The 15137-nt window shown below is 45.7% G+C and overlaps 1 protein-coding gene across 1 annotated transcript in view; it reads left to right on the plus strand.

The window, feature by feature from the left end:
• Positions 1-11324, plus strand: part of LOC120050245 (pikachurin) — a 55872-nt gene extending 44548 nt beyond the window's left edge. Inside the window, exons 17-23 of the mRNA XM_038996840.1 lie at positions 1-181; positions 390-413; positions 774-852; positions 1163-1306; positions 8430-8513; positions 9216-9319; positions 11173-11324. Coding sequence (XP_038852768.1) covers positions 1-181; positions 390-413; positions 774-852; positions 1163-1306; positions 8430-8513; positions 9216-9319; positions 11173-11324 — 768 coding nt within the window. The remainder of the gene's footprint in view (positions 182-389; positions 414-773; positions 853-1162; positions 1307-8429; positions 8514-9215; positions 9320-11172) is intronic.
• The last annotated feature ends 3813 nt before the right edge of the window (positions 11325-15137 follow it).

Consider the following 15137-nt stretch of genomic DNA (forward strand, 5'->3'; position numbering starts at 1 on the left):
CTGGTTCTGAATGACCGCAGCATCCCACTGACCAAGGACTTTGCTCTGGGGGTGAATGTGGAGAACGCAGCCCACCCATGTGTGCAGAGTCCCTGTGCCAACGGCGGCACCTGCAGGCCCAATTGGGATGACTACGAGTGTGACTGCCCTCTCGGCTACGATGGCCGGCACTGCCAGAAGGGTGAGAGACGGAAAATAAATTGTTCCCGCGTCCACATTTTTCACAAGTTATACTCTGTAGACTACATTCCGTATGACAAGGTAGATTTTCAACATTTTGGTGGAAAATATTTTGCATTTAAATGTACATTTTAATGTATGTAATATATTTGAACAACATAATCTCGCCTAAGCCGTTATCTTATCTGTTTTATGCTTTCGCTGTGCAGAATGTGGGAATTACTGTTTAAACAGTAAGTTTTCTATCACCATTATGTTCGTAAATACTAGGCTACCTCTGTTCATCTACCATATCAGACTTTAATAATGCTGTTTGTACACTTTTTTTGTTTACCTAGGGTATATTTACTAGGAACCACACAGAACAAACAGGCAAAAACCAGGAAGGAACTCATGAATTTGTAAATCAGAAACTCTCAAATTCGTTGAAAAACGTGTTCAGTTGCAAAATATTTTGCTACAGTGTGCACTAATGAATACACCCCTGTTCATTATCCTGTGCAGCGTTGTCTGTGTCCCGGTTCCCCTCAGTTAGTACCATGCTTAGGAGGACATCTAGTGGCCACATTGTGTAAATGTTATTTTCTTTTCAGCTGTCACAGAGGCCATTGAGATTCCACAATTCATTGGCCGCAGCTACCTCACATACGACAATCGTGAAATCCTGAAAAGGTTTGTCTATGTGTGTGTGTGCGTGCGTGCGTGCGTGCATGTACGTGTGCTTTAGAGAAAACACTACCACTAAAATAGTATTTTCTGAAGCATTAGGTTCAGACAGAAATACTATGACTTCAGCAGTAGTTGAGTTATACTGCATGACATAGTTTCTGTAATTAGCTTTAGTCAGATGATGTACACTACACAGTCAGCCAATGTGAGTATAACCCAGTCAACTAGAAAGCCCTCTGGGTTTGTGGGATTTTAAGGAAAGTGATGCGTGTGCCACTCTGTGCTGACAGATCCTGTGTGTTTCCCACCCCAGGGTTTCGGGCGTCAGGACCAACATGTTTATGCGCTTTAAGAGCACTGCGAAGGATGGTCTGTTGCTATGGCGAGGCGACAGCCAAGTGAGGCCCAACAGTGACTTCCTGTCTTTAGGACTGCAGGATGGAGCACTCATTTTCAGGTGAACCCCTGACCTCACACACCCCTCGACCACACCTTCCCGTTTCCCTAATGGTGAACCCCTGATGTCACACATCACTCGAGTCCACACCTTCCCGTTTCCCTAATGGTGAATCCCTGACGTCACACATCACTCGAGTCCACACCTTCCCGTTTCCCTAATGGTGAACCCCTGATGTCACACATCACTCGAGTCCACACCTTCCCGTTTCCCTAATGGTGAATCCCTGACGTCACACATCACTCGAGTCCACACCTTCCCGTTTCCCTAATGGTGAACCCCTGACGTTACACATCACTCGAGTCCACACCTTCCCTTTCCCTAATGGTGAATCCCTGACGTCACACATCACTCGAGTCCACACCTTCCCTTTCCCTAATGGTGAACCCCTGACGTCACACATCACTCGAGTCCACACCTTCCCTTTCCCTAATGGTGAACCCCTGATGTCACACATCACTCGAGTCCACACCTTCCCTTTCCCTAATGGTGAACCCCTGATGTCACACATCACTCGAGTCCACACCTTCCCTTTCCCTAATGGTGAATCCCTGACGTCACACATCACTCGAGTCCACACCTTCCCTTTTCCCTAATGGTGAACCCCTGATGTCACACATCACTCGAGTCCACACCTTCCCTTTCCCTAATGATGAACCCCTGACGTCACACATCACTCGAGTCCACACCTTCCCTTTCCCTAATGGTGAACCCCTGATGTCACACATCACTCGAGTCCACACCTTCCCGTTTCCCTAATGGTGAATCCCTGACGTCACACATCACTCGAGTCCACACCTTCCCTTTCCCTAATGGTGAACCCCTGATGTCACACATCACTCGAGTCCACACCTTCCCTTTCCCTAATGGTGAACCCCTGATGTCACACATCACTCGAGTCCACACCTTCCCTTTCCCTAATGGTGAACCCCTGATGTCACACATCACTCGAGTCCACACCTTCCCGTTTCCCTAATGGTGAATCCCTGATGTCACACATCACTCGAGTCCACACCTTCCCTTTCCCTAATGGTGAACCCCTGATGTCACACATCACTCGAGTCCACACCTTCCCTTTCCCTAATGATGAACCCCTGATGTCACACATCACTCGAGTCCACACCTTCCCGTTTCCCTAATGGTGAATCCCTGACGTCACACATCACTCGAGTCCACACCTTCCCGTTTCCCTAATGGTGAACCCCTGACGTCACACATCACTCGAGTCCACACCTTCCCTTTCCCTAATGGTGAACCCCTGACGTCACACATCACTCGAGTCCACACCTTCCCTTTCCCTAATGGTGAACCCCTGATGTCACACATCACTCGAGTCCACACCTTCCCGTTTCCCTAATGGTGAACCCCTGATGTCACACATCACTCGAGTCCACACCTTCCCTTTCCCTAATGGTGAATCCCTGACGTCACACATCACTCGAGTCCACACCTTCCCGTTTCCCTAATGGTGAACCCCTGATGTCACACATCGCTCGAGTCCACACCTTCCCTTTCCCTAATGGTGAACCCCTGATGTCACACATCACTCGAGTCCACACCTTCCCGTTTCCCTAATGGTGAACCCCTGACGTCACACATCACTCGAGTCCACACCTTCCCTTTCCCTAATGGTGAACCCCTGACGTCACACATCACTCGAGTCCACACCTTCCCTTTCCCTAATGGTGAACCCCTGATGTCACACATCACTCGAGTCCACACCTTCCCGTTTCCCTAATGGTGAACCCCTGATGTCACACATCACTCGAGTCCACACCTTCCCTTTCCCTAATGGTGAATCCCTGACGTCACACATCACTCGAGTCCACACCTTCCCGTTTCCCTAATGGTGAACCCCTGATGTCACACATCGCTCGAGTCCACACCTTCCCTTTCCCTAATGGTGAACCCCTGATGTCACACATCACTCGAGTCCACACCTTCCCGTTTCCCTAATGGTGAACCCCTGACGTCACACATCACTCGAGTCCACACCTTCCCTTTCCCTAATGGTGAACCCCTGACGTCACACATCACTCGAGTCCACACCTTCCCTTTCCCTAATGGTGAACCCCTGACGTCACACATCACTCGAGTCCACACCTTCCCTTTCCCTAATGGTGAACCCCTGACGTCACACATCACTCGAGTCCACACCTTCCCGTTTCCCTAATGGTGAACCCCTGACGTTACACATCACTCGAGTCCACACCTTCCCGTTTCCTAATGGTGAACCCCTGACGTCACACATCACTCGAGTCCACACCTTCCCGTTTCCTAATGGTGAACCCCTGACGTTACACATCACTCGAGTCCACACCTTCCCTTTCCCTAATGGTGAACCCCTGACGTCACACATCACTCGAGTCCACACCTTCCCTTTCCCTAATGGTGAACCCCTGATGTCACACATCACTCGAGTCCACACCTTCCCTTTCCCTAATGGTGAACCCCTGATGTCACACATCACTCGAGTCCACACCTTCCCTTTCCCTAATGGTGAACCCCTGATGTCACACATCACTCGAGTCCACACCTTCCCGTTTCCCTAATGGTGAACCCCTGATGTCACACATCACTCGAGTCCACACCTTCCCGTTTCCCTAATGGTGAACCCCTGATGTCACACATCACTCGAGTCCACACCTTCCGTTTCCCTAATGGTGAACCCCTGACGTCACACATCACTCGAGTCCACACCTTCCCTTTCCCTAATGGTGAACCCCTGATGTCACACATCACTCGAGTCCACACCTTCCCGTTTCCCTAATGGTGAACCCCTGATGTCACACATCACTCGAGTCCACACCTTCCCTTTCCCTAATGGTGAATCCCTGACGTCACACATCACTCGAGTCCACACCTTCCCGTTTCCCTAATGGTGAACCCCTGATGTCACACATCGCTCGAGTCCACACCTTCCCTTTCCCTAATGGTGAACCCCTGATGTCACACATCACTCGAGTCCACACCTTCCCGTTTCCCTAATGGTGAACCCCTGACGTCACACATCACTCGAGTCCACACCTTCCCTTTCCCTAATGGTGAACCCCTGACGTCACACATCACTCGAGTCCACACCTTCCCTTTCCCTAATGGTGAACCCCTGATGTCACACATCACTCGAGTCCACACCTTCCCGTTTCCCTAATGGTGAACCCCTGATGTCACACATCACTCGAGTCCACACCTTCCCTTTCCCTAATGGTGAATCCCTGACGTCACACATCACTCGAGTCCACACCTTCCCGTTTCCCTAATGGTGAACCCCTGATGTCACACATCGCTCGAGTCCACACCTTCCCTTTCCCTAATGGTGAACCCCTGATGTCACACATCACTCGAGTCCACACCTTCCCGTTTCCCTAATGGTGAACCCCTGACGTCACACATCACTCGAGTCCACACCTTCATTTTCCCTAATGGTGAACCCCTGACGTCACACATCACTCGAGTCCACACCTTCCCTTTCCCTAATGGTGAACCCCTGACGTCACACATCACTCGAGTCCACACCTTCCCTTTCCCTAATGGTGAACCCCTGACGTCACACATCACTCGAGTCCACACCTTCCCGTTTCCCTAATGGTGAACCCCTGACGTTACACATCATTCGAGTCCACACCTTCCCGTTTCCTAATGGTGAACCCCTGACGTCACACATCACTCGAGTCCACACCTTCCCGTTTCCTAATGGTGAACCCCTGACGTTACACATCACTCGAGTCCACACCTTCCCTTTCCCTAATGGTGAACCCCTGACGTCACACATCACTCGAGTCCACACCTTCCCTTTCCCTAATGGTGAACCCCTGATGTCACACATCACTCGAGTCCACACCTTCCCTTTCCCTAATGGTGAACCCCTGATGTTACACATCACTCGAGTCCACACCTTCCCTTTCCCTAATGGTGAACCCCTGATGTCACACATCACTCGAGTCCACACCTTCCCGTTTCCCTAATGGTGAACCCCTGATGTCACACATCACTCGAGTCCACACCTTCCCGTTTCCCTAATGGTGAACCCCTGATGTCACACATCACTCGAGTCCACACCTTCCGTTTCCCTAATGGTGAACCCCTGATGTCACACATCACTCGAGTCCACACCTTCCCTTTCCCTAATGATGAACCCCTGACGTCACACATCACTCGAGTCCACACCTTCCCGTTTCCCTAATGGTGAACCCCTGATGTCACACATCACTCGAGTCCACACCTTCCCGTTTCCCTAATGGTGAACCCCTGACGTTACACATCACTCGAGTCCACACCTTCCCTTTCCCTAATGGTGAACCCCTGATGTCACACATCACTCGAGTCCACACCTTCCCTTTCCCTAATGGTGAACCCCTGATGTCACACATCACTCGAGTCCACACCTTCCCGTTTCCCTAATGGTGAACCCCTGACGTCACACATCACTCGAGTCCACATCTTCCGTTTCCCTAATGGTGAATCCCTGATGTCACACATCACTCGAGTCCACACCTTCCCTTTCCCTAATGGTGAACCCCTGATGTCACACATCACTCGAGTCCACACCTTCCGTTTCCCTAATGGTGAACCCCTGACGTCACACATCACTCGAGTCCACACCTTCCCGTTTCCCTAATGGTGAACCCCTGATGTCACACATCACTCGAGTCCACACCTTCCGTTTCCCTAATGGTGAATCCCTGATGTCACACATCACTCGAGTCCACACCTTCCCTTTCCCTAATGATGAACCCCTGATGTCACACATCACTCGAGTCCACACCTTCCCGTTTCCCTAATGGTGAACCCCTGACGTCACACATCACTCGAGTCCACACCTTCCCGTTTCCCTAATGGTGAACCCCTGATGTCACACATCACTCGAGTCCACACCTTCCGTTTCCCTAATGGTGAATCCCTGATGTCACACATCACTCGAGTCCACACCTTCCGTTTCCCTAATGGTGAACCCCTGATGTCACACATCACTCGAGTCCACACCTTCCCTTTCCCTAATGATGAACCCCTGACGTTACACATCACTCGAGTCCACACCTTCCCTTTCCCTAATGATGAACCCCTGACGTTACACATCACTCGAGTCCACACTAGAAGTTGACCGGTTAATCGGCATGGCCGATTAATTAGGGACGATTTCAAGTTTTCATAACAATCGGTAATCTGCATTTTTGGATGCCGATTATGGCCGATTACATTGCACTCCACAAGGAGACTGCGTGGCCGGCTGACCACCTGTTACGCGAGTGCAGCAAGGAGCCAAGGTAAGTTGCTAGCTAGCATTAGACTTATCTTATAAAAACATAATCAATCTTAACATAATCACTAGTTAACTACACATGGTTGATGATATTACTAGATTAACTAGCTTGTCCTGTGTTGCAAATAATCAATACGGTGCCTGTTAATTTATCGTCGAATCACAGCCTACTTCGCCAAACGGGTGATGATTTAAGAACCACATTCGTGAAAAAAGCACTGTCGTTGCACCAATGTACCTAACCATAAACATCAATACCTTTCTTAAAATCAATACCACAAGTATATATTTTTTAACCTGCATATTTAGTTAAAAGAAATTCATGTTAGCAGGCAATATTAACTAGGGAAATTGTGTCACTTCTCTTGCGTTCTGTGCAAGCAGAGTCAGGGTATATGCAGCAGTTTGGGCCGCCTGGCTCGTTGCGATCTGTGTGAAGACCATTTCTTCCTAACAAAAAGACCGTAATTAATTTGCCAGAATTTTACATAATTATGATATAACATTGAAGGTTGTGCAATGTAACAGCAATATTCAGACTTAGGGATGCCACCCGTTTGATAAAATAGGGAACGGTTCTGTATTTCACTGAAAGAATAAACATTTTGTTTTTCGAAATGATCGTTTCAGGATTTGACCATATTAATGACCAAAGGCTCATATTTCTGTGTGTTTATTATATTATAATTAAGTCTAGGATTTGATATTGAAAGAGCAGTCTGACTGAGCGGTGGTAGGCAGCAGCAGGCTCGTAAGCATTCATTCAAACAGTACTTTCCTGCGTTTGCCAGCAGCTCTTCGCAATGCTTGAAGCACAGCGCTGTTTATGACTTCAAGCCTATCAACTCCCCAGAGATTAGGCTGGCAATACTATAGTGCCTATAAGAACATCCAATAGTCAAAGGTATATGAAATACAAATGGTATAGAGAGAAATAGTCCTATAATTCCTATAATAACTACAACCTAAAACGTCTTAACTGGGAATACTGAAGACTCATGTTAAAAGGAACCACCAGCTTTCATATGTTCTCATGTTCTGAGCAAGGAACTTAAACGTTAGCTTTTTTACATGGCACATATTGCACTTTTACTTTCTTCTCCAACACTTTGTTTTTGCATTATTTAAACCAAATTGAACATGTTTCATTATTTATTTGAGACTAAATGTATTTTTATTTATGTATTATATTAAGGAAAAATAAGTGTTCATTCACTATTGTTGTAATTGTCATTATTACAAATATATATATAAAAATCGGCCGATTAATTGGTATCTGCTTTTTTGGGCCTCCAATAATCGGTATTGGCGTTGATAAATCAGAATCGGTTGACCTCTAGTCCACACCTTCCCTTTCCCTAATGCTTCCTGCAGAAGAAAAAACTCCTCTGGTCATGCTGTGGTAAGACAGCACAAACAGGTCTGGGACCAGGCTGGTAAAAACATTGCCCAGCCTTTTCTTTCCGTATCTTTGGGACAGTTTCCTGGATACAGATTAAGGCCAGGATTGATTGCGATTCGTGTTAGATCCGCAATATAGCGCAATTTGCATTTAAAGGTAATTTCCGATTGAGATTAACATATGCAGCATTTACCGTGAATGCGTTCTCCACAAATGCGGGAACATTGCCTTTAAAAGGTGCATAGCCCCGAAAAGGATGAATCCCAGCTTAAGCCTTAAAACTACGCATAGACTAAAAAGTAGACTCCGTACACCATTTTGTTGGTCCAGGACTAGGCATAATCGGCATCTGGGAAACCAACCCTTTGAGTTGAGCCTTGTCGTATGTGCATTGTTTCATTCCTGGCTGTGGGATGATTGTAGCAGTAGTTAATTCCAATGTTGTCTTCCTGTGTCTGTAGCTATAACCTGGGCAGTGGTGTGGCCAATGTGATCGTCAACGGAACCTTCAGCGATGGAAGGTGGCACAGAGTAAAGGCTGTCAGGTGCTTTTCAATGCCTTCTCACTTGGAAATTAAAATAAGAAAAATGCCTTACATTCTACTAGGGTTTCTGGGAATACAACATAATGTGTCTTATTGCAGGTGGCAAACTTGTATGACATTGTAGATTAATCTCCCATTTGATCTTGTATTCCGTTGTAACATTTTGTGCATATGGAATCAGGCAGTGTCTAAGACATTTGGGAAGAATTTGGAGGTCTGTCTCATTGCTTCAATTGGACTTCTTTAGACAAGTCTGGGAAATAGACATAAAACTGTGTGTGTATGTATGTGTGTGTGTGTGTGTTTCTCTGCCTTGATGTATGTGCGTATCTCAATGTAGTCTCTAGGCCAGTGTACAGCGGCATCATGGGCCACAGAAAAGACCTGAGAAATGACAGTAAATGACAGGAATGACAGTAAATGTACATGTATTGTACACCAAGACCCCATCAATGTACAGCCCTTCCTCTATGTAGAATACATCCAGACTTAGGGTCCAAGTGGATTGATTCTCTCATGACCTGCTTAGCTCCATTTTATTGAGCTAACATCCATTATATGAGTGTCAGGGGGGGGGATTAGAAAGATGAAAGAAGTAATTACACTCTTCCTATCTGGAACTCTCATCCATTCATCTCCCCCCCTCTCTCTCGTTGTGTGTCATTCTGTTGCACGTCCTTCCTGTTGTTGTGTGTTCTTCAGGGATGGCCAGACTGGGAAGCTGACAGTGGATGACTATGGGGCCCAGACTGGCAGGTCACCTGGGAAGATGAGACAGCTGAACGTCAACGGGGTCTTGTATGTCGGTATGTCACCACCACAGCTATGTAGTCACCTATATTATTCCTGGGGTTGCACTTTGCGTCACTCCACCTCTGAAAGTTCTGTGCCTCCCGGCTGACAGTTCCACTAACTCCATTCTCTATTGCCGCTGATTAAGATTTCATCCAAAGTGCAATGTCATCGTATTTTTAAGAAACTATTGTGTAGTTTACACTAAATCATCATTAGTCCCTATTAAAAGTGACTGGGCAGTGAAGTAGGTGCAGCCGTGGCAGGTAGCCTGGCGGGTAGGAGCGTTGGGCCAGTAACCCAAAGGTTGCTATTTCGAATCCCCGAGCTGACGAGGTAAAAATCTGTCGTTCTGCCTATGAGCAAGGCAGTTAACCTACTGTTTCCCTGGCGCCGATGACGTGGATGTTGATTTAAGGCAGCCTCCCGCAACTCTCTGATTAGAGGGGTTATGTTAAATGCGGAAGACAGATTTCAGTTGAATGCATTCAGTTGTACAACTGACTAGGTATCCCCCTTTCCCATTCCCTTCCATGGATAGTCTCCTGGATTCTCATTGCATCCTCCGTTCCAATGTCTGTCTGGTGGTTCCTCAGTTCCAATGTCTGTCTGTCAGTTCCTCAGTTCCAATGTCTGCCTTGCAGTTCCTCAGTTCCAATGTCTGTCTGGTGGTTCCTCAGGTCCAATCTCTGTCTGTCTGTCGTCTGTCTGGTGGTGGTTCATCAGTTCCAATGTCTGTCTGGCGGTTCATCAGTTCCAATGTCTGTCTCTCTGGCGGTTCCTCAGTTCCAATGTCTGTCTGGCGGTTCCTCAGTTCCAATGTCCGTCTGTCTGGCGGTTCCTCAGTTCCAATGTCTGTCTGTCTGGCGGTTCCTCAGTTCCAATGTCTGTCTGTCTGGCGGTTCCTCAGTTCCAATGTCCGTCTGTCTGGCGGTTCCTCAGTTCCAATGTCTGTCTGTCTGTCTGTCTGTCTGTCTGTCTGTCTGTCTGTCTGTCTGTCTGTCTGTCTGTCTGTCTGTCTGTCTGTCTGTCTGTCTGGTGGTTCCTCAGTTCCAATGTCCGTCTGTCTGTCTGTCTGTCTGTCTGTCTGTCTGTCTGTCTGTCTGTCTGTCTGTCTGGTGGTTCCTCAGTTCCAATGTCCGTCTGTCTGGCGGTTCCTCAGTTCCAATGTCTGTCTGTCTGTCTGGCGGTTCCTCAGTTCCAATGTCTGTCTGTCTGTCTGGCGGTTCCTCAGTTCCAATGTCTGTCTGTCTGTCTGGCGGTTCCTCAGTTCCAATGTCTGTCTATCTATCTGGTGGTTCCTCAGTTCCAATGTCTGTCTGTCTGTCTGTCTGTCTGTCTGTCTGTCTGTCTGTCTGTCTGTCTGTCTGTCTGTCTGTCTGGTGGTTCCTCAGTTCCAATGTCTGTCTGGCGGTTCCTCAGTTCCAATGTCTGTCTGTCTGGCGGTTCCTCAGTTCCAATGTCTGTCTGTCTGGTGGTTCCTCAGTTCCAATGTCTGTCTGTCTGGCGGTTCCACTGTCTGTCTGATGGTTGGAAGACTAAATGTAAGCTAGTACAACCTATGTTGATCATGATATGATGATTGTTAAGATAGCAATAACAGCAATGGTAATAGTTATGACTGTGATGATAATGGTTATGACTGTGATGATAATGGTTATGACTGTGATGATAATGGTTATGATGGTGATGACGATGATGATGACAAAGAAAATTATCGTGATGATAGTGATGGCAATTTGGGTGATGGTGTTGATAATGGTTATGATGGTGATAAGGGTAGTCATGGTCAGAAATGTCATATTGTAATTATGATGAAGATGAGTAGGATTAGAACTTTAATGCCTGATGTCTCTGCTCTGCCTAGGGGGGATGAAGGAGATTGCTCTGCACACTAACCGGCAGTACAGTGGAGGTCTGGTGGGCTGCGTCTCCCACTTCACCCTGTCCACCGACTACCACCTCTCCCTAGTGGAGGACGCTGCCGATGGCAAGAACATCAACACTTGTACCAACTAAAAGTTCTGTGTGTCCAGGGCCCGTAGTCATTAAGCATCTCAGAGTAGGAGTGCTGATCTAGAATCAGTTTAGCCTTTTAGATGAGAAAGCATGACAGGAGGAACCTGATCCCATATCAGCACTTCTACTCTGAGATGCTTTGTGAATACGGGCCTTGGGCTTTCTGTCCACTCAGCAGCAAGACACGTTCACCAAAGGACCCAATAGCACAAGTGCAACGAGACTGGAGTGGAGAGACCTCGCTAGAACTTCCTGAAAATGTAAGGTTGCAACTTTGACATCCGAAGGACAATTTCATGGGATGGTTTCGACGATATCCATATATTTTTTTCTACATCCTTATTGGATGATTTGGAGAACCAAAAGATGTAGTAATGAAGGATGTTTTTGATAAAGTGACATGATGTTTGTAGAAAAATAACCTTTTTTTTAGTTGTATTTTTTAAGCCTGCTCTTGGCACACAGAGTCATGTTATTGTGATTGTTGTGTTGTGGTGTCTGTATCAACCAGTCCATAGACTACAGTGTTTTTGACTTCAATTCATGTGAGTTGTTTGCAGGTTGCTAGTGTTTGGTGGCACCTTATTTGGGGAGAACGGGCTTGTGGTAATGACTGGAGCGGAATTAGTGGAATGGTATCGAATACAACAAACACATCGTTTCCATGGTTTCCAGGTGTTTGATGCCATTCCATTCACTCCGTTCCGGCCATTATTATGAGCCGTCCTCCCCTCAGCAGCCTCCACTGCTGGAAGGTGATGAAGATCAGCCGTGAGTGTCTAGGTGTTTCTTTCTTTCCCCTGTCTGGATATCAGGACATTTTCCTCTTTCAGTATCCATGTCTCTCTGCTTTTTCTCTACGACAAAGAAATATGCCAGATGGACACTATCATTATTGCACAGAAAAATATACAAGTCCCCAGCGTTTCCCAAACTTGGTCCTCGGGACCCCAAGAGGTGCACGTTTAGTTTTTTTGCCCTAACACGACACATCTGATTCAAATGATCGAAGCTTGATGATTAGCTGATTATTTGAATCAGCTGGTTAGTGCTAGGGCGAAAACCAAAACGTTCACCCTTTGAGGTTCCGATGGACTGAGTTTTGGGAAACCCTGATATAAGTCAACCAAAATAATGTGTGTAAAACACTATCACCCTCTTCATTTGATATGATGTACTGCACATGTCAGCCTTTTAGTTGTGTTGTCGCTCCTGTTTTGAACCTGATGAATTTCCCCAGTTGTGTGTATTGGAAACCGCAAATACTAATAGTACATTTAGTTAGCATGTCATCTCAGGCCTAGGCTTACTGCAATAACAAGTTCACCACCAAGGACATTCTGACAATGTTCTGTGTTGATATTTTGTCGGATTTTGGGAAAGTTTTTGTTGCTAAAATGTTCATGTTTGATTTAAAACAGAAAATAATACTCAATGTCCAGAGAACATTGCTAATGATAGATATTTGGAATAAAAAATGTGATTGATTTCAATGAAGTTCAAACAGGTAGTCGTTATCTAGCTAATATGTTACCGTTTTATTTGGACTGTGCTATGGTAACTACTGCATTCCACAGAAATCAATGAAGACATTGCCACAGCTTTTAAGTTCGCTCTTTTGTGAAGATGATGTTTTTTTGCCGTGTTCCTTTTGATGTTCCTTTGATGTCGTTATATATATTTTGTCATCATATATTTTGTCTGTGGCCTACTGCAAATCTTTGAATAATGACTCCCCTTCTGACTGTTAAGAATAAAATGACTGGCTGAAGTGGACTATTTTACAAAATTGCCTCCACAAATAATCAGTGAAAGAAAATGTTGGTTTGACACGAACACATTTTGTTCTTCTATCCTCGTGGGAACCTAAAATGTATTTCCATTCCAAATCCTATTTTCCTTAACCCATACCCTAACCTAACTCCTAAACCTCTTACCCTAACCCTAATTCTAACCATTAAGCTTAAAATAACCTTTGTCCTCATGGGGAATGTGGGAAATGTCCATACAAGGGAACATTTTCTTTGTTCTACTATCCTTGTGGGGACTTTTGGAGATTTCATGTCCCCACAAGGATAGAAGAACCACCCCCCCCCCCCCCCCCCCCCCACCACCACCACCACCACACACACACTTTTCTGGTGACACATTTGAAGCTGCTTGAGTCTCACCTAGTCCTTCACCTCTTGACCGCTCCTTCTGTGAAAGAGAAGAACAGAACAAGAATCACAGCAGGAACTGCCTCTGTTGGATAATTTCTTGACCTATTGATGGCTTGGAAAAATCTGACTGTTTATTACTTTGGATGTTTGTTATGAGTTGTTTATTTGAATTCCCTTTGGATGAGTCTTTTGACATCCCTGTGATGAATGACACTTGAGCATCACCCTACAGTTTGTTGTCGTGCACTGTAACTTCACTTGTTTCTATTGGGTTGCAAAAATATATAGATTTCTTTTTCAGATAGCTTTGTTGACATGCCAGGATGGATCTCCAAATCAAATCTGACTTTATACCTGCGGTCTGAACAGGTATACAGCCAAGGTTGGTGATTTACTGCCACCTGGAGTTATGGAATGTTTGCTTTTTGATCCTTCCTTAATCCATAGAAAGTCCCATCCAGATTACTACTTCAAAACGGTGAAAGCCCTCAATGGCGCTGCCCATGCGAAAAACAGGCGTTTGGGCCAAGTGCGCCCTCTATCCAACTATGGAGCCAGGTGCACATCACACGCATGTCCATTAACAGATTGCAGCAGCTACTTTCTTGAATGAGATCAAAAGGGCACTCCAGCAGAGAAGGGAGCATGATTTCACATCCCAAAATGCCATTGAATAGTAGACATAGAGGTTACATTTGATTTTAATCAACAGCTGGGAGATTATTTTGTGAATCTGCAATGTCACGCCACATCGCATCCCAACATTCCTCTTTTGACCTGGTTTCTCCCCTGCTGGGTGTTACCAATAATATCAATGCTACAAATCAATGGCGTTCCTCCACGCCCTGGGCCAGACGGGCCAGTTAGCTGTTCATGCAGGGATCCACAATCTACTCTCATTTCCACTGCATCTGTGACCTTGACCACTTGACCACTTTATCGCTTGAATTTAACAACAGTAGAAACTCCCTTCATTCCAATGCGCCGCGCCTTACACCAAATCATATATGCATTTAAATCCAAGACAGGGAGTATGTAAATGCTGTCTTCTGGAAGAGGAGATCTGGGATGCTAGCTCAAGATAGGAGCAGACATGTATCCCCAAAACCCAGCAAGATGTTCAGACATTCAATAAAAAAGCTTTGCCATTAGAGTGATGAAATAATGTGTATTGGCTTTTCCTGGTAATTGAAGTTTATATGCTGATAAACACTGATGATAAACCAAACCCTTTATGATGGTTGAATGATCTCCAATGAAACAGTGTGATTTTGACCCTGGTTTAGCTCAAACTGCAGGACACTACAGTACATTTTGTGACTGTAATAATGTGTTAGTTAATTAATAAATGATGAATGAATAATTCTAGTCAGGTTGTGCTGCCTGTAGTCACTTAGAAATGTCCAGATTCAGATGATTACATTATTCAATAATATACAATAATATAACATCATTTACTTTGAATTGCTGTCACTAAGCATATGACACACACACATTTTTAAATAGCTGCCTTGTGCTCGCTACTGGTGTATTTTAGAATATGTATCAATTATGCAGCATGTTCAGAGACACACTGTTCTTGGTAAGGCTGTGAGGGAATCTGATTTTCATTGTGCTCAGAGTATTCCTGTAACATTGACATAAAATTATT

Source organism: Salvelinus namaycush, chromosome 1 (genome assembly GCF_016432855.1).
Source record: "Salvelinus namaycush isolate Seneca chromosome 1, SaNama_1.0, whole genome shotgun sequence".
NCBI lineage: Eukaryota > Metazoa > Chordata > Actinopteri > Salmoniformes > Salmonidae > Salvelinus > Salvelinus namaycush.